This window comes from Camelus dromedarius, chromosome 25 (genome assembly GCF_036321535.1).
Source record: "Camelus dromedarius isolate mCamDro1 chromosome 25, mCamDro1.pat, whole genome shotgun sequence".
Lineage (NCBI taxonomy): Eukaryota > Metazoa > Chordata > Mammalia > Artiodactyla > Camelidae > Camelus > Camelus dromedarius.
In genome coordinates, this window is record NC_087460.1 from 10,026,087 (window position 1) to 10,046,954 (window position 20,868).

Genomic DNA, 20,868 nt, shown 5'->3' on the forward strand with positions numbered 1-20,868 from the left:
GAGGTAACTGCCTACCCCTTAATGAACTAGGGATGGTTGTTTTTAAGAACTGATAATTTCCTAGTAACAGACATTCATGCAAAATATAATAACTCATCTTGTCCTAGACCATGCTTTTCTATTAACTGCTTTTGTGGTGTTAATAACCTCTTGACCCAAAACAAATTGAAAAGGAACATGTAATACTAGAAATTTAATTCTAACTACAAACCCACAATGTCTTAGGCCTTTTTTCACTGTAGTATTTTGTCTTAATTTCAGTTCTCAATTTGATTACCTATTGTATTTTTCAGTGTCATGTTTTCATATTAGCTCTTTACTAAAATATGAGCCTGACACTGATTTCTTGGAATTTGCTAATGGAAGTGTCTGTCAGGCTGTTCCACACTCAAAGTCAGGTCCCTCTCCTCTGTGCACTGACTCATGTAGGATGCTGGTTAAAACACAAGAGATAGAATCCCATTCTTCAGTCCTGGCCATTCAGAGTGTTACCCTAACCACTTCTCAGGGTCACAGGGGTCCACAGTTTAGGGTGTGAACTCAAAGCGGAGTTTGTATTCCTCTTCTTGGATCCTCCTTTGAAGTCTGTATTCTCCTCACACTTCTAACTTTTCCCCCCACCTGGAGCCTCCTTCACTTTTGGCAGACGAGCTACCTGCCACTTCTCAGGAAATGTGGTGCTTCCTCGAGGTCCTTGCATCAGCTCTGCTTCCCTTGCTTCCTCCTCTTCTCCTTCCTCCTGAGTCCAGGCCCTCGGCTGTGCTGTGACTCCCACCTCCTCCCACAGCTTCACGGCCTTATTAGTCCTTTTACAGGCTGTTCTTTTCTCCTGACGCTTCCTCCTCTCATCCCATCAGCATCTAAACATACAGCCAGATGTTCTTATCCCTTAAGAAAAGCCCACTGTCAGCGTCCCTCCTTGTTCCCAGTTGAGTCTCCCTCTCCATTCTCCCTCTTACGGCTAAAAATCTTAAAAGAGTCATGTTTACTTGTCTCTCTTGGACCTCATCTGTCCTCTTGTTTTGCTGTGTCTCGGGGGAAGCTCTTCAGCTGTTTGGCTTCGTGGTGCAGCAGCGGGTGACACAGTGGACCATTTCTTCTTTTGGAAACACTCCCTCGTCACGGCTTTGGTGACCTAACTTTCTTCAGGTTTTCCTTCACCTTTCGGATGACTTATGAGTCTTGTTGTCAAGCCCTTCTGTCTCCTCTGTCATCACTGAGGTGTCGGTGGTCCTCAGGTTCCGTCCCAGCAAACTCTCTTCAGTCTCTGCACACTCTTCCTTGGAAACCTCGTATCCTCACCGATTTCAGCAGTTCCCTGTGTTGAGGACCAAACCGCCTGAGCGCAGACCAGCATCTGTCTGACTCTGGAACTCATGTTCCATTTCCCCACTAAACTGATTCCCCACAAAACGATGCTCTTTATCCGCCAGTTTCACAGGAATAGACATTCAAAATCAGTGAATCTTGATCAAATCAGAACATCTCTCCATTTTAGAAAGAAATCCATTAAGAAATGTTTATGTTTCCCTGACTTTATTTATGCTTTCTATTAAATGCAGTTTGTTTTTCTCTAGATCATTCACTCTATTGAACTTCACAGATAAATGCGGTTTTTACAGACTAAAGGTCTGGGGCAACTCCATGTCGAGCAAGTCCGTAAGTGCCGTTTTACCAACAGCACTGGCTCACTTTGTGTCTCTGCGTCACATTTTGGTAATTCTCAAAACATTTCAAACTTTTTCATTATTCTTCTCTTTGTCATGGGGATCTGTGGTCAGTGATCTTTGATGTTACTGTTACAGAAAGATTAGAGCTTGCAAAAGGCTCAGATGATGGTTAACATTTTTTAAGAATAAAGTATCTTTTGTTTTGTCTTTTGTTTTGGGGGATAATGAGGTTTCTTTATTTATCTTTTTTTTTTTAATGGAGGTACTGGGGATTGAAACCAGAACCTCATGCCTGCTACACATGCGCTCTACCACTGAGCTCTACCCTCCCCCTCCAGCAATAAAATATCTGTTAGTTAAGGAATGTACATTGTGTTTTTAGACACAGTGCTGTTGCACACTTAATAGATTACAGTACAGTGTATACAAAACTCTTGTATGCACTGGGAAACCAAACAATTCACGTGACTCGCTTTCTTCCGAACGCGATACTCGGTGTGTCGTGGTGGTCTGGAACTGAACCTGCAGTGTGTCGGAGGTACACCTGTGGATTATCCTGGAAACACTGATGCCCTCAGGGGCCATTGACGTCTCTGGGATGACTTGCCCCATAGCTAATGGTCCGGACTGCTGTGCTTTAGTTTTAGACTCCGTGTTTCTTTCTATTGAAACCTTTGTGTTACTGTTGTTGTGCCTGGTCCTTTGCCCTTGGGCTTTTACCGTCAGCTCATTTACACTGTCCTTCCGGCCAGTTCTCCCCTCACTCCCTCCGTCTGGGCACAGAAATGTGCACCATCTAACTCATCGCGCGGGACAGTGGTTTTAACTGGACAGGGTGTGGAAAGTATTGCTGGGTCTCAGAACTACCTGACAGACGTTTTCAGATGACCTGCCCCAGGCCCTTTCCTCACAGAATCTAGCCCATTTCCCCGAGTATGTGTGTTACCAGAATTGGGGGTGAGAGGTAAGGGAGACGTAGACTTCTACGCCGAAAATCACTCCTGGGAACTTCGATTCCATCCCTCCACCCTGCCATCCCATAATACCCATCGAGGAGCACTAACCTGGAGCATCTTTTTTTAAACATGCTTCTTGTTCTTGGCTCTACATAGTTGAGGTGCTGCATAATTGAAGCAGTGTTGAATTTACGTATTGGTTAATTAGTACAAATCGTATTTCCGCTATGTTTCTATTTATTTAGCCTGCCTCTGTAGTTAGCTGTAAGCAGGAGGCTTGAGGGGTAGTAGCACTGGGTGAGGTTGGCCGGAAGGACATCCACTTCCATGCTCTTGGGAGGACGGTTCTCCTCTCCCTGGGAAAACTGTGCTTTGGGGTGAAGCTAGCCGTTCTGCTATGCTGGACTGGCCAGCCGGACAGGCCTACTGTCATTCAAGAACCAGTGAGAAGGAAAATTCTGTGGAATAAGAAGGGGCATAAGTGCCAGGAGACCTGAAATAGTTGAGAGCAGGGCTTTGCGTTAGTCAGACCTTGACTGGAATCCTGGTGCTACCGTTAGTAGCTCTTTGCTCTTAGACAAGTTACTTAACTTCTCTGTACCTTCTGTTCCTCCTCTGTGAGATTCCTATCAGGGCATCGACTTCACGGGGTTATACCAGGGACTGAATTAGATAACGTATGTAAATCGGTTGTCCTGTTGCTCGGCCCAGCTGCGATTTCCTCCCTTCCCTCTCCTCCTTCTGATGATGACAGAATGATGTCAAGGGAAGTAATAATACAGCACACACATGGAGGGAGAGAAGAGGAACTCTAAAGACACGGGTTTTAGTAGTTATAATTTGGCTAATTTACATCTAGTCCTTGGGCAAACACTTCACTTCTCTCTGCCTCCAATTCAATAAGCTACTGAATGACAACCCCATGATTTATAGCCACGGCAAATTATTAATGCATCCGGCCCCTTCTGTTTCTTACTTACAAAGCAGAGTGGCATCAAGTTTGTAAGGAAGCTATGAGACTTAAATGAGATAATGTGTGGAAAAATAAATAAACAAGTAAATAAGCTACCAGGAGGGGGTGAGATGTAAGGGTTTCTGCCATCCTTTACGGCTGCAACGGCCTGGGATCTTATATTTGATGTTTCCCTTGGGCGTATTAGTCCCACCATTAGTACTTGTAATACAGCATTTTGTAATGCTGATATTGAAGTTGACGTCTAAGTTGCATTCCTTAAACTTGTTTGAAGAAAGCATTCACCAGAAGGGTTCATCACCTCATAAATCTTATTGAGCAGCTTGTAAAAGTGAAATGCATTCCATGCTCTGTAAATATACAGAGGTGTTCATTTTTTTTTCCTTTTTTATGACCTCTCTCTGCTGCATATATTTACCTAATATATTACCAGTGGCTTGGAAATGCTATCAGATTCTGCCTCGTTCAAGAATCTTCCAGGACTTTGAACTCAGGACCCAGAGCTGGCTTTACTAGTTTTTGGAAACCCATCCACACTGGAGCACCAGTAGACATGACTCCAAAAGTGGCTTTCTCTGTGACGTTTTTCCAGCATAATGTGTTCATTGTCACAGCTGGAAATACTGTCTGTCTTGTGTATCCAGAGCCTTACATAACTTTCACCCCTGTTCAGTTCTTCATCTCTGAGCTGCTCTCCTCCCCCTGGCATGTGGCGTCCATGCTTCCTGGCTAATCGAGAGCTTAAGGGTGAAAGAGTGAAATATTCCAGCCAAAGCCACAGTATCTATCATTGTGTTTTATTTAAGTGGGTCTTGAAAATCTTGAATCTGGACAGCAGTTTGCTTTTCTTATTTGCTTATTTTTGACAAAAGGATGGCAAAGAGAACGTCTCTTGAAAGAAATTAGTATTTTTCTTTGCTTTGCAGAGCCGTTTAATCACCCTATCTCATGAGTAAAGCAATCTCTAAATCTATAGCTAGTTTTTGGGGAGGGATCACATAATCCATAGTCTGTGCTTTCTGTTTTGAGGCTTGTTTATAACAGGAAAGTTCTGGAGATAACTTACGGCAGCTATATGCTGTTACAGTTTTTGTTTTTATGCTGTAATTCTTCCAAACTTCAAATACTATTGACAAAAATGTGTGTGTTTTATCTCTTGTGGGTTATTTTACTACCCGGTGTTTTAGCTCATCTCTGTTTTCGTCTTACAAGATTAATTAGTTGCTTGGTGGATGAAAACCATTCTTGAACATTTTGTGACTTTTTGAGATTAAAAGGTTGCTGTATAAATTTATATTAAGTGTTTTACTGTACATATAATTATCTTAAGAGTTATTTTCAGGCCACTCTTGTGCAGTGTTGAACATCCTTCCACTCAAAAAATAATTGCTTAGATATCTTCGTTAACAGTTATTCTTTAAGTGCCTTTGAATAGCATGAAATATAACAGGAAATCTACTTTATGGCTTTTAGATAGGGCTATAGTCTTTAAACACTTGGATTCTTACTTAAATCATAATTTCTGTACATGAAAGCTTAACTAACGTAATTTTCCATGGCTGTAGCAGTGCTTTTTCCGGAGAACTCAGTAGATTGCCAGCAGCCTCAAGATTAAGAATATATCTCCCTTGTAGGTGGAAGCTGCAAAGAAACAAGATGATTTTGCATAGAGAAAAGCAGGATGCTTTCGCTGCAGTTTCCTGCTGACATGGGGAGGCGGAAGGTGGAGCCAGTCAGTGGTCAGCCTGTTTTGGATGCTGTGTAGAACAGATGCATTGTGCCCCTCTCCACTCCTAGGGTCAGCATCCTTGTGCACACCGGCCTTTCCCAGGGTGGCTGAGTTCTCTGATTCCTGCTGGGGAATGCTCCGCCAGCACGGCCTCACCTGTTTTTCCGCTGACGGTGACAAGCGGAAGGTTGGGTCATGCCCTCCTTCTCTCCTCCTCAGCGGGGCAGCAGTGGGAGGGACATGGCGGGACAGGCAGGAGACAACACCCGCTGGTTGTGCCACTGCATTGATTAAGCTTCTGCCATGTAATACGTCCTGTGTTTCTAGCACACCCACTTTCATTGCTCCTGAAAACCTCATTACAAGTCAAAACATTTATTACCAACTTTTTAATAGGACATCACTATGCCAGCCACTTCTCTGGTGTGTGTGTTTTGTTAAATTTTGCATTATTGTGACTAATTTGCACTCGTGGCATTTGAATCCCGTTTTCATTTGTCAATCATCTTTTATAATAGCCTTCCAAATTATTATTTTTCTGATACGTGCAAGAATTGTTCTTTCTTTTTTATTTAATGGAGAATTTTCAGTTTCTGCAATGTTTGAATTTTTAACCGTGAATATGTATTATATGTGAGTATGTGAGCAAAAAAATTAGTAAATGCTCTCAGGAATAAGGTCATGATGTATGCAAAGATTTAACTATAAGGATATTTACTGAAGTATTGTTTATAAGTACAAAAAAATCTGAAACCTTAAATGGTCAATCATAGGAAAGTGATTGAGTAAATTATTTGTGACCATGCAATGGAAGATTGTGCAGCCATTAAAAATCATGCTACAGACCTGTGTTTAATACTATGGAAAGATGTCTATGATATATCAAAGGATAAAAAGCAGATTACAAAATAATATGTACCATATATAAGCACACATACATCCATATCTATCTATCTATCTATCTATCTATCTATCTATCTATCTATCTATCTATCTTTATTAGAACCATGCTTTCACACTGATAACCTCTATTACAAGCCAGCATCACATAGTTTATTCTTGCCCTCTCTCTTCCTATACTTATGCCTCTTTTTCTTGTGAGTGAGAAACTTTCTCCCACTTCCCTCAGTATAATTCCTTCTTCGCTTAGTTTCCTTGTACATAACAATCTTCTGACCATGCAGGCCATCTCCCTGGCCCAGTACTGTGTCCTCAGGCTCGTTGTGCTCACCAGGTTTTCTAGAGTTCCCAACCCTCACCAGTAAGACTGTTTTCAATGTACAGAAATCACTGAGAACTGGAGAACCAGGCTTGGAAAACACGCAGGGCCCTGAAAGACGGGGGAGCTGAGAATAAGCCAGATGTGTCATGGGAAGAGTCTGTTAGAGGGCCACTGCTGGGGCTGCTGCCGCTGGCCAACCTGGGTACAGATGCCACTCGGCCACTGGGCTCTTGGATTTGCTGCCATCGCTGATGCTGCAGGACTCATGAAAATCTCTGACTGTTCCTCCTCTTTGCATCACTCAGTAAGATTCAAGGTAGAAGCATTTGTTTGATGGAGCCCAGGCCACATTTTAAAAAGGCCAGATTCAGTCTGCTTTTTGATTGATTTGTCCTGCTGTACTCTGGGCAGAAGGGTCACGGGAAGAAATGACAACTTTCCCAGTGTTGATCTTTAAAGATTAAGATATTTGCTCAGGAAACCTTGGCCCTGTTATGTGGTGAAATAGGTCAGTGAAATGATTGGAGGAGTTGGCAGTGAAAGAATGAGAAGGCACTGGTTGCATATTTGTTAAATCCATTTAAGCTCTAAGTGACCCTTTTTGGTTCATTCTGTTTGGACCATGAATTAAAAAGTATAAATTCCAAGTGGCTGATAACTGAGTCATGAAATACATCTGGTTTTTCTGGTTAGTTTTAACGATAGGTGAAGAAATCCACGGATATCAAAAGGTAACATTCTTTAGAAAAAGGCTGGTAATTTTGTTTATAAATATGCTCAGGATCAGTGTTGTAAGAATTTTGTAATACAGGCCAGAGTTCACACTAATAAATGCTATAATGAAATATTTTCAAGCCTTATCTGATGGCACACCGACTATAAGCATTAATCAATATAAGAAAATTTCGGGGCAGTACAGGGAGTTGAGTCAGGCCATGAAAGAAGATTTGACTTTTCTCACACAGCACTTAATGCAAATTCATTTTGCTAGAATTCTGAGTTTAATAATAATGACTAAACGTCTTGAGTGCTAACAAGAAGCCAGGCAGTGTGCAAAGTACTGCATGTGTCTTCTCTTTTAATCTTCATCTAACCCTATAAAGTAAATATTGTTATTGACACTTTAGAGATAGAAAAGATCACACAGAAAGTGATGGGGTTGGGATTTTTTTGTTTTTTGTTTTAAATTGTAGCGTAGTCAATTATAATGTGTCAGTTTCTGGTGTACACCATAATGTTTCAGTCATATATATACATACATATATTTACTTTCATATTCTTTTTCATTATAAGTTACTACAAGATATTAAATATAGTTCCCTGTGCTATACAAAAGAAATTTGTTTTTAAATCTATTTTTATATATAGTAGTTAATATTTGCAAATCTTGAACTCCCAATTTATCCCTTCCCACCCCCTTCCCCCCCGGTAAACATAAGGTTGTTTACTATGCTTGTGAGTCTGTTTTTGTTTTGTAGATGAGTTCATTAGTATCTTCTTTTTTTCTTTTTTTAGATTCCACATGAGTGGTATCATACGGTATTTTTCTTTCTCTTTCTGGCTTACTTCACTTAGAATGGCGATCTCCAGGTCCATCCATGTTGCTGCAAATGGCATTATTTTATTCTTTTTTTATGGCCGAGTGGGGTTGGGTTTTAAATCCACATTTGTCTGACTCTTGAGCTTGCTTTTGATGGCAACATTGTACTAGAAAGAAAAGCCGTTAATTGAGTCACAAGTTAACTCTGAATTAGCATAAGAGATTTCCTTGTCACTGGCTCCTAGAGAACAACTTTCTCTTTTTAGATTCAGTAACTCAAGAAATATCTTTCCATCCAAGATTCATTCTCTGAGTTAAAACGGTATAAACTGTCATCGCCACGTAGTCTTGCTGTTTGTACTGTTCTCACACGTCGTCATGTTGGACGTACGGGTGAGGTGGTTTTCTTACAATTCGGGGGGATGCACAGGGTAAGGTGGGTGGGATGGCATCTCAGATCATCTCTGATATTCAGAACTACTGATTTTTAGGGATTTGTGTAAATATTCAGTTCTTTCTTAAAAAATGTGTGGGTACTTGGTGGACCTGGGGGAAGCAGCAGGCACTGAACTTTACACATACCTCATAGTAGAATGCTTGCCTTTATTTGTGTTCAGTTTTCACTTTCAAGCTTCAAGTTAAGTTCAGGTTTTCTAGGACAGAGAAGACCAAGTTTTGTTTATCTTGCTATAACTTTCATGGTTTTGACTGAGTTTGCTGACCTGAAATTGATTTTTATTCTCTTATATGTACTTTAGTAAACCTGTGGGTTATAGAACGTTCATCTTAGCATTAAAAAATGCTTCCCCTAACCTTTACCCTTGTTGTGAATGTTTCCTGCTCGGTTTAGTCCATGTGCTTATGAAACTACGTCCCATGAAACAAACAAAAAAACAAAAAAAGCAAACCAACAAACAAATAAAAAAACAAAAAAACCCCTGCTCTTAGTCCTGGTAGTGTAGAGATTAGCCTAAGTTCAGGAAACGGGTGTTGCTAACCTGATGCAGGGGAAGAGCCCCAATGCACTGATGTCATTCGCAAAAGACGGCATTAAATAACTTGTCGGAACGTTAATACTCATTATACTGATTTTATTTACTAAAATTCTGTTACTTTGAATATGAAATGTTTACCCCTTTAATTTTATTTTATTGAGTATAGTTTGTTCAGTTTCTTTGAGATACAGATATATAGATATATAGATGTAGAATGTATATTTAATCCAACTGCTTTGAGTGCTATATGGAACTGTAGCATGCCAAATGTGGAACTGGGCTCAGGGGTTAATAGATTCAAAGCTGCATCTTTGAATTCCTCTATAGCTGGCTTTGTGTACATATATCCATCACTACCTGTCCAGCCTTGACACTTTTTAGTCTTGGATATAGACACATACTCTGGCAGATAGAGGGGCAAGCTGCTGTGTCTTGTTATCATTAGCAGAGCTCTCAGGAAAGGACTGCTTCATTTTCCAAAAAGATAATTTATTATATGTGAATGGGAGAATTGATAAGAACATGAGGACTTTTTCCTTCAGTTTGCAAAGGGGTCTACCCATGTACATATGTATATATATGGTAGATGAATTTCTTTTTTCTTCTAAGTAACCATCATATGGAAGCAGTAGAAATTGTTTGTAATTTGCATGTCATTATAACAATATCGTAAAAGCTCCATGGCTCGGGACCTTGGGCCAGGGCTTACAAACAGTTTCACAGTCGCATATGAAGCATTCCTTGTCACAGGATGTGAACTATAACAGAGTGCTCCGGGCGATGTTAAATTGGGGTGATTTTTAGAAAGTGACAAATGGTTTATGTTTCCTAAATCTGGGGTAGCTTCTACCAGCTCTAAACGGCTGCCAAGTTATGTTATCACTTGCCTGCTTTGTAACTGCCTCAATGGTTTCCTTCCCCAGCCCTGTATGATGAGATTCGTCAGTTTCGCAAGGCCTGTGGGGAGGCTCATCTCAAAACCATCTTAGCAACGGGAGAACTTGGATCCCTTACTAACGTCTACAAAGCCAGTATGGTAGCAATGATGGCAGGTAAGCGTTTTATATTGAAATGATGGTAGTATGAAATTGATGTTTTTAGGAGAAGTAAGTGAAAGCATTTGGCTGTTTGCAAAAAAAAGTGCTAATCACTTGGAATTCTTTTGTGGGAGGGGCCAGATTTTTATGAATCCATGTACAGTGGGAAGCGGTCACAAACTTGGCTTTGCTTCACATGTTTTTTTTGGTGGCGTTTCATCACTGCATTATCCTTGTAAGGCAGTAGATGGCTCTCTTGTTAGTGAATTGCCTTCTGTGTTATTCTTTGATTATTCATTCATCAACATATGTTAGACAAGAATTCCTTTAACTCTGACTTACTCCTCTCTGTGAATTTAAGTGTTTGATTTTTCTCAGAACGGCATATCCATCCTGTCTCAGGCAGCCTGTGCTTTTGTTTGTGTGAGTTTTCTTCTTAAATTTAAGGCAGTATCATTTTTTTTTATATTTTCAAATGTAGGTTGCCTTGTTCTTTATCTTCACACACAGAAGGTCTAGCTGTTCATACACTCAGACTTAAAACTTGAGAGTCGCTCCTTTTTCTCACCTTCGTCAGCAAATGAGTCTTGAGAATTCTACTTTTTTACTGTATCTGATGCGTCTTCTCTCCATCCTGCGTGCTGCTCTCTTAGGCCACTGTCATTACCCAGGTGGCTCACTTCAGCAGCCTCCTGACTCGCTTCCCTATCTCTGCTTTTCTCCCCTTTCAATCTGTTCTCCATGCTGTTGTCAGAATGATCTCTTAAAAATGCTAATTGGGTGGTGGTATTGGGCCGCTTAAAATCCTTCAGTGGCTTCCCTTCATTTGCAGGGTACAATGCAAATGCCTTCAGCCTGACTTCAAAAAGGGTGCTTCCCAAGACCCTGCCCAAGCCTCTGCCGTCAGCTCGGTTCCCTTCACGCCACGTGCTCCAGCTGCGTGGAGTCCCGTGCAGCGCCCTGCACAGGGTACCATCTAACCCTTTTGAGTCTTTGTACCTGCTGCGTTCCATGCCTGGAATGCCTTTGGCCCAAATAACATCTGTGGATTCAGCACAGGTGTCACTGTTTTCAAGACTATTTCCCAAATACTATGATTTTCTTTGTATTCATCCTGCTTACAGTTTGCTGAGTTTCTTGAATTTGTAGGTTGTTGATATCTTTTCAAGTATATTTTCTGCTTCATTCTGTCTCTTTTTTTCCTTCTAGGACCCAAGTGCCTGAGTGTTAGACATTGTCCCACAGGTTACTGGGGTCATTTCACTTTAACTTTAATCTTTCCCTCCTCCCCTCTGTTTTTCTGGTTGACTAATTTACATGAATCTTTATTCAAGTTCCTTGACTCTTGTTTTCTATCTCAAATTTACTTTTTATGCCCATTCAGTGACATTTATGCTCATGTACATTTTTGGTTTTAGAATTCATTTGATTCTTTTTTAAAATTTTTATTTCTCTGCTACTTCCCATTTTTTCACTCATTGAGATCATATTTTCTTTTAAATCCTTGAATATATTTGTAACAGCTGATTTAAAGTCCTTAACTGCTAATGTGTATAGCCTTATATATTTTGTTTAGTTATGTAGTTATTTATAGCAGGAGGGCAAATCTGATTGCATTTATTCTGTCATGTCTGAAATTCTTCAGGGCTTTTGTTTCCCCGGTAAATTAGCATCAAAATCTCAAAAGGAAAGGAATTTGTCATTTATAGTCATAATAGTTTTTATCTTGTAATTTTGATAGCCATTTTGATAACTGCAAACACAGTTCTCTAGAGAGAGCAAGGTAGAGATATATAACTACATTAGTCTGATATTATACATCATTGTAAGTAAAAACTTAGCTAGGGTGTGTGTGTTTAGATTTTTGGTCAACTAAATGATTAGTAGCCTACTTGTGGTTTAAGTTTTTTTAGAAATCTTTCAGAGTGTCTTAGGGGAAGGAGCCATGATCATAGAAGTTAGAAGACCTGGACCCTTGTTCTATTTTGCAGAATTTGTGACATTAAACAAATGAATTAATATGAGTATCAATGCAAATGAAGTAATGTACATGACATTTGTTGTAGCTGTAGGAGGTACAAGATACTGAGCTGGATTTCATTCTGTACTGATCCCAAAGCTTACTATGTTAATAGGATTATTCAGTAAATCTTACATACAAATTACAAAACTTGTTTTGCCAATTTTTGACTGTGTCTTAAAAGAGAATGGTATAAAAAATATTGACTCATTGATAATCACAATTAGATGTAGCCCAGTTAATTTTTGTTATGGTACAGTTCACAGCTATGGTTGTCATTGCTCTTAATTCTTTTACAATGGAAGCTATAGAAGCCACTTCAGCCCTTCAGGTGTGTAAGAGATCACTCACTCAGCAGCCACAGTGATCCAGAACCAAGCCAGAAATCAGGGAAAAAAATATACTTATATTTTGAATAGAAGAAATATATGTGATATAACCTATATTGTAACATTAATAATAGGTAACATTTCTGGGGCATTTACTGTGTGACAGGTACTATTTTAAGGGCTTTATGTATATTTTAACATGTAATCTTAAAAACAACTCTACAAGGAAAGTACTCTTTTATGGTAAAATAGGGACATCAGTTAAAAGGGTGTCTTTGCTGCTAGTCTGTAGGGTCATGATTGCTGTTTGTAAACATTCCAGGTACTCCTGTCTTTGTTATGCCATTTCCTCTGTCTGTTTTGCCTTCTCCCCTTCTGTTAGAAGTTTATAAAGATTTAAATAAAATTTTCACACTCTGTCAAATCTCTCCACGATCCTTTAAAGGCAGAATTAATTGTTCGTACTACCCTGCTCCTGGGCCACTTGTAAATACCAGTCGCATTTGTCAATAGTATATAATCATCAACTGTTTTCCCTGTTAGGTTTTCTTGCAAAATGATGAAACTTCTTGAGGCCAAGAATTATCTTATTTATCTTTATTTGCATGTGATTACCACCATTCCTGGCATCTAGGGACACCTAAAGAAATGTTTTGGAATACACAGAGATGAATTAATGAGAAAGACAGACAGAGATAAGGAACAGAGAAAATAGGCGAAGTGAAATTAGATTAGATTATATCTAGATTCATCTTTCCAGATCTGCGACAACCTCCTAGATTTCCGGTATGTTATTTTGAGAGCAAACTTTTGTTTGAATTCGACAAGAAGATTGAAAAATCATACCTTTGACGAGGAGGTTTATATACACAAGACATGGTTAAGGCAGTGGAAGCAGTAGCATGATGTACAGAAGGTTTTGAGGATTCTGAGCTAGTTCTAGAGGGAAGGAAAGACCAAGGAAGACTTGTTGCCTTAAGTTTTTGGTCACAGAGAATGGATCTTACTTTTTACATTAGTGGAAATGTGGGGACGGAAATGAAAATAAAGGAGGAGGGGTCAGGGTAAGCAATTTGAAGGGAATATAATCATGGAAGGGAAATGAGAGCCATTATTTTTGCAACAAATAATCCAAGAACAAGGGGATAAGAAGTAAGATAGAAAGGGAAACATGCTTATAGAAAAGAGAAGTCGAAAGCAGGTCAGTCTTCTGCTTAAGGAGCTTCAGCCCAGCAAACACACACATTAAGAATAATGCCAGAATGTGGAAGAGTGGCTTTATCTCGCAGGAGCCGTGGACTGTTGGCACACACGCAGCAGCTCACGAGCTCTGTGCTGAAGTTACGCTAGACCTTATCTTTGGAAATAATGCAGGCATGATAAATAAGGTTGGAGCAGAAAAGCACTATAGCTGCAATCATAATGTCATCAGGTTTGAATTGCTGATGAAGATCTGCGGGAAGAGTTGTACAGACACAAAAATGTGGGGCTTGAGAAGAGCAGACCTTGAAGGTAATGCAAAATGAGCTTTGAACTTGGCTGGGATTTTGTAATGTCTAGGAAATCAAAAATGAAAAAAGTAGGAACCAAGGGAGGGAGTACTCGAAATTCAACACAGTAAGATCAAAGTAATACAGAAACAATGCGATGAGGCAGAGAAAGAGAAGAAAATAGAAGGGAAGCCATTGAATAAATAAAATAAAGGGGGGAAAATAGTGGGAAACTTGCTGTGACTGAAGAAAACCAAACCCTAAAAAAAAAAAAAAAAAAGCTGTGATTAATATAGCAAATTGACATCTAAGATTTTTTTAAAATATGAATCAAAGAGTAGAATAAATGACAGTGTAGATTTATTTTTCTAAAGATTGTCACAAGTCACACTGAATCCTTCGTCTTAGGCTGCAAATCTTTGTATACTCAAGGAGTATTGATCCAGATGGCGCATCTAGACCCCCGTGGTGTTCCAGCCTGTTTTTTTTTTAAATAAGATCTTGTCTTTCATAGCAAAAGCACTTACTTAATTTATGAAAAAGTATGCGGCAGCTGAAAGTTGATCACTGGGGAAAGCAGAAGAATATAGATGTATGTATTTGGTTAAGAGGTAAAGAATTTAATGTGTAAATTTATTTATAGTTCTTTAAAGAAGCCCTGAAAGTGAAACCACTTTTAGGGTGAAAACTAATTAACTTAACATCTCATCCAGGGAGTCAGTTTGAACTCAGGGCCTCAAGCAAAAATTTTAGAAAGTTTACCTTCACCCACCCACACCCTCACCATCCTTTGTTGAGTGCAGAGTAAAGAACTCTGCAGAAGAGAGACGTTAGTGTGTTTTCTGGCCTCCCAGCCATACGGGAAGGACTAATGGTGCATTTTGGTATATGCATATTATTTTAAAGAAAAGGTTAACTCTATACATTTAAACATAAAGTGTTTTCTATGCCTCTTCATGGCTAGCCTACTGGGGTAGCAGGGGAGAAAAAGCTTGTAAGCTTAGTTTTTTATGTGGCAGATGCTAGTCAGTAAAATTTTACTGTGTGAAATTTTTAAAAATGTAACTCACCTTATTCCAAAAGCGCATAACTGCCTTCCCCAGACCCGGCTTGCCTGGAGTAGTTCCTGAGTACAAAGATTAGACAGTGCCTGGGAAATGCTTGTTGATAGATTAGGTTATCAAGTTTAGGGATGGCAATAGACGTATTTGTAAACAACACGTATACAATTAATTTTTTGAAGAAATCTGTATTTTCTCATTAAAAGAAGGTTTTTTTTTTCTTTTTTCAGTGAAATTCTGGTACATGACAGTGGAGGTTAGACCTGTAGATAGTTGCTCCTGTCTCTGCGATTCTATTATCCATTTGTCTTTAATTCTTAACAGACTAACTTTTGTTGTTTATCCTTGAATGTCCATGTCAGGTAGTTGCTAATTAACTAGCAAACTCTTAAATGCTGGGAAATTGGAATCTTCGAATGGTCCCTCAATACTTTGCGCTAGATAGATATTTGATATATATATTTGTTGAACGATTACGTGAGTAAAAGTTAGTAAATCATGTGAAGTTACTAGTTTACGAGTTTTTTTTTTTAATTGAAATATAGTCAGTTACAGTGTGTCAGTTTCTGGTGTACAGCACAATGTCCCAGTCATGCGTATACATACATATATTCGCTTTCATATTCAGTTTAATTCTTTATGCAATTGTCCTAAGAGAGAAATAGGAGAGATAACTTATCAACATTTAGTGGCTGGAGACCTGAGTCTGGGAAGTTAAGTGACTAGACCGAGGCCACACATTGAGGACGGGGGCAGAATTCTGAAGGACTCAACTCCAGATTCCCAGTTTTAGTTATCACCCAGTCTTGCTCTCCACCCTGCGATTGATCTGAATGTAAGATACTATATTTAAGCTCTGTTTATCCTTTGGAGGCATAAATGCATTTCTAGAGTCACTGAGTGAGATTTCTATGTTGAGCTGTACTTTTCTATGGAGGACAAGAGAAATAAGACAACGGAGATAGACTGTTCGGAGGAACACTGTAGGGGGTGATGGACATGAAATAAACATGAAAGAGAAAGATGAGGCAAGCCCAGGGCTCTGCCCACAATAGGCCCACAGCCAGTCTTCGCTGAGATGAAAGGGGAGGACGCAAGAGGACCCTCACCTTGGGCGGCCCCCACTGCATTTTTGTGTTTCCATGCTCTGCTGATGGTCCCGTGATGATGCACTCGGAACATGAGCAGGGCATGCTTAACCACTGCCACTTGAGTTCTGTACTGAAGCCCTTCTTTGTTTCCAGATTCCTCTCCCTGAGTGCTGAGAGAACAGCTAGGGGGCGACTGTAAAAGTGGACCTTTCTCTTGTCCAGCTGAGAGAGGAGAAGAGGGGAGGTCAGGGCTGAGTGAGGGCCGCGAGAGAATGAAGGAGCAGAGGGGCTGAGAGAGGGTGTGGGGGGATGGAAGTGGCGTTGGAGCATGTGTGGAGGGGTGTCCCAGCAGGTGATCAGGGGGGCTGAGACCTTCCCATGAAGAGTGACTGAAAGGAAAAGGGACATCTTATTTAGGACGAGGGGGGTCACTGGAGTTGTGATGTTGGGTTCAAATACTTACATGCACATACACACACACACAAGGATGAAAAAGCGTGATTGTTCTCTATTACCCCAATGTAGGAGGACTGGGACCGACTTTTAGACATCATACAAAGATGGATTTCGGCCTGGTATAAGGCAGGGTTTTGTTCAAATTCAGGTTTTCCAGAAATTGAATGGGCCACGTCAGGACGTAGGAGATGTTCAAAGCATAGTTTGGATAACAGCTCGGTGGAGTCGGCATTAGATACACATGACACTCAGCAACTGTTACAGTGCTTTCTGCTTTGGAGTTAAATGTGGTCTTAGAAGAGAGAAACATTTTATGTCATCCTTTGGAGCTGAACATTAAGTGTGATCCTTCAGTGTGAAATCTGATCCTAGGGGAGAGAAATGTTTTACACACACGCACACACATAGGTTGTGTATCTGTGAAATTTCCATGTAGATTTCAATCCAGGATAGGCAGGGGCCCCAAATATGGAATTACTGGGAAAAGAGGGAGGGTGTTGGTTTTCTAAGACTGCCATCATTGAGTACGTCAACCTGGGTGGCTTAAAACAACAGAAATTTATTCTCATTGTCTTTGAGGGTAGAAGTTCGAGATCAAGGTGTCCAGAGGGCCATGGTCCCTCTGAAATCTGTAGGGAGAATCCTTTCTTGCTAGAAAGCCTCTGGTGTTTGCTGGCAGCACTTGGCATTCCTTGGCTTACAAATGCGTCACTCCAATTTCTGCCTCCTTCATCACATGGCCAGCTTCTCCCTGTTTATTTCTGTGTCTCTTCTTGTAAGGATACTCATCATTTAATGGCACACCTTACTTAGCAAGACTTCATCTTTACATAACTAATTGCGTTTGCAATGACGCTATTTTCAAATGGGTCACTTTCTGAAGTGTACTGAGGGTTCAAACTTCAACGTCTCTTTTTAGGGGGCACAATTCAATCCATCACAAAGAGAAGTAAGTTTCTTGCACCGTGTTCTATTATTTCCTGTAAAGACTTGAAGAAGTTAGAGAAAAATACTTTGAGCCAAACCAGTAAACTTAAATTCAGGTGTAAAAGATTGATTTTTCCCTCTAAGCAATGTTGGATGGCTTTGTGGATAGGGGAAATCTTGTAGATATTAAATATTTTTATCTGCAAAAGGCATTTGGTAAGGTTCTCAATGGGAGATTAATGGCTAAAATAAAGAATGAGGCATTAGAAGATAAATTTGCTTATGAGCCAGAGACAGAGACTAACAGTGGAAGGAAATACTTTTTAGATTAGAAAGGAGTGACATACAGCAAGCCAGGAATCAGTTTTGGGACCTATGGGTTTTTCACTTTATTTTTATTGGACTTTGTAATAAAAATACAGATCTTCAAATAGTCCAAGACAGAGTGAGTAATACTACAAGCATCAGTAATCAAAAGTTATTCCCTATCATAAACTAAATGACTGATAATAAATACTGACACGAGACTACACAGTGTACCGTAATATTATAAAATGGGGCAAGCGATTCTCCTGTGTTCTCTTTTCTTCCGCGTAGGTGAATATTTCTTTATTTGCTTTTCAAAAAATATTCGCAGGTTTCTAGGTTTACCTTATAAGCCCAATAAATGAAAAAACAAATTTGTTTTTAAACTTTGAAAGATGCGTTACCTAAGAGAAAAATTGGTGGGAGCAAGACAAAGGTTATATTGCTGTCACTAGAATAAAGAAATTAGGGACCCTGTGTGTTAAATCACTCAGCAAGCTATTGAGTAAAATAGAATTGAGGAGTGAGGGGGCCTTATTGAAATCACCTTATTCTGCAGTCAGTGCTCTAATGGAAGCATATGCAGAAAAGTCATTGTTAGAGTGATGAAACCACGCATCTGAGGGAGTGCAGTGTTCGAGTATGGGAACTTCTTTCTTTTCTTTTCCTTTTTAAAATTTTTAACATTAATGGCCCTTAAAAAAAATCTGTACATTTCAGTGATTGTATATGTAACGTTTGTGCTCCCAGGAACTAGTTAAGTATGTGGGAAACACACTTTTCAAATTGGAATTTTGCCTGCAACTCCTTCTGTCTCAGTCACCAAAAGGTCTTTGCTAATTCCTGTCTGTTTTTTCTTGACTTGTACATCGTCAGAGAAGCCAAGAGAAATAGGCCAACTGAACACTCGAAAGTTAACTCAGAAAAATTATAAATGGTTTGGAAACTGGAAAGGATTATCCTAAGTATAAAGAAGCTTCGTTCATCTCAAAGCTTTCATTTTACAGGTGAGAAAACCAAGATCCAGGAAGGTCAGACTCACAAGGAATTTGCCCAAAGACAGTTAAGTCAAAACACAGTCTAGAACGAGGTTCTCAGCCCAGCTGCACATTAGAATTTCCTGAAGCACTTCCTCCATAAACTGTTGAGGAGATCCTACCACCGGGGATCCTGATTGTCATGGTCTTGAATGGAGCCAAGAGAATGAGTACTTTTTTAAAACTTCTCCCAATCCGTCTATTGTGTCGGCAGGAATGAGAACCTCTTCTGGAAAATCTGCATCTTCTGATGTTAAGACAAGAGTTCTTTCCACTCACCCTGGTAGTTGGGGAATTATTCAGAGAGCAAATTTCAAATTCTTGGGGGAAAACCTTTGGCAAAGGCAGTCCACAATGAACAAATCGATTTTCCTGGTCATTAGTGACTTCACAGATGGCTTGTTTGAGACTTGGAACCTGTATTCTGGTAGAAACAAGATCATAAATGGCCATCCAACAGGATTTCAGCACAAAGGATAACTGCAGTTTAGCCCTGCATCACAAGTTCTGTAGATCCCAGCCAACACGTGACTGTGTTTTCCTGGGAGGACTTGAATTTGTACTTCTAATCAGGTCTCCAGGAACATTTTTTATCCTCCTGCCGCCTTGAGAGTAGTATCGAGGCTTCTCCTCCTTCCATCTGCAGGGTGTTTAGGTTTAGGATTTGAATGGGGACTTCGCCCAGTTCCACACTGTGCAGGGAGTGGGAGGAAATGAGGGAGTGAGGGGGCCTCAGGACGGCAGTGAAGATGGAGGAGCTGGGCGAGAGGGAGGGAGGCTGGTCCGGAAGAGAAGGGCTGGGAGTTTCCCTCATCCGAATGCCTCGGGTTGTTTGTCTCCCTTGAATAGGCTCATCCAGTAAGAATTTGATGAACATGTCATGTTTATCAGGTGCTGTTCGGGGCTTTGGAGAAGGAGAAGAGAGAAAGGGGAGAGAAAAATAAGTAAGACGTAGCCCCTTCGCTTTAGACGCTGGCATCACATGGTCTGGTGAGGAGGTGAAAAACAGGATTTATTTATGGTTTGCTCTGTTCCCAAATGCAGGAGCCACGGGAACAGGGCTCACCTTCCTACGCAGGACTCACGTGGCCTTTGTCGAGGAGTCATTAAGAGCAGATGTGGAGGAAGGGCCTTTGAGGGCAGAGAAACTCGGGCTTTTTAGACCCAGAGCCCTGGGAGAGCGCTTCGTGGTGGGAAGACGGTGGGACGTGGAGAGCAGGGTGAGGCGGGTCTGGAGCCCGGCCGCGCTGGAGAATCTGCGCTCCCGTCTGTGGGTTGGGAGTTTTTAGCCCGAGAAATGTGTGGCTGATTGAGTGATTCATTCATCTCTATTCCTCCTCTGTATGCCGGGCGTGGGCAGTGGAGATCAGTGAGCCCCCTCAGTCCAGACTCCTCTTACTCCCGGAGGACTCTTTGCAGTGGTGAAGTGATGGTCAGATTCCCATGTTAGGGACCTGACTTTGGGGCAGGGTTTAGGGTGGGGACAGGGGGCCTGTTAAGGAGCTGTCGGGACAGTCTGGCTGACCAGGGCCAGGAGCTGGCCCGAGGCAGTGCAGTGGGGATGGGCAGGGGTGGGCGGCCTGGGAGACAGAGAGGGGGCAGCCTATGGTACTTGGTGGTGGCTGTCCGCTGAGCCGGGGAGGGAGAGGACAAAACCACTCTCAATGCTGGGATTCGTCAGGATAGGGAACTGCAGAGAAGCAAGGACTTTTCCCCAGCTGGGAAAGCCAAGCCTCTGCTTCTGCTCACAAGACCGCCACGGTTCACTCTGTTGTTGGCCCGTTGCAGAATGCACCGTGGCCTCACTGCTTCTCCTCGGCCGTTCTCTTGTAAGGAGGAAAGGAATTTTTAAGGAAATCCGAGTAAGGCTATGAAGATAAAAGAAAGCGAGGCTGTTTTTCTGTTTAGGAAACATTAGCAAGCGAAGGCACGTAAAGCGAAATAGAGAACTCATACAGTTATTCCAGTGATTGGGGAGGAGAAGGAAATTCATGCTTTTACTTGAGTTATCAGGGTGATGCTGGCCCAA

At 40.9% G+C, this 20,868-nt stretch overlaps 1 protein-coding gene across 3 annotated transcripts in view; it reads left to right on the forward strand.

The window, feature by feature from the left end:
• Positions 1 to 20,868, forward strand: part of DERA (deoxyribose-phosphate aldolase) — an 83,037-nt gene that overhangs the window by 38,731 nt on the left and 23,438 nt on the right. For all 3 annotated transcript variants that reach the window (XM_064479069.1, XM_031444042.2, XM_064479071.1), the window contains exon 6: positions 10,009 to 10,137. In XM_064479069.1, coding sequence (XP_064335139.1) covers positions 10,009 to 10,137 — 129 coding nt within the window. The remainder of the gene's footprint in view (positions 1 to 10,008; positions 10,138 to 20,868) is intronic.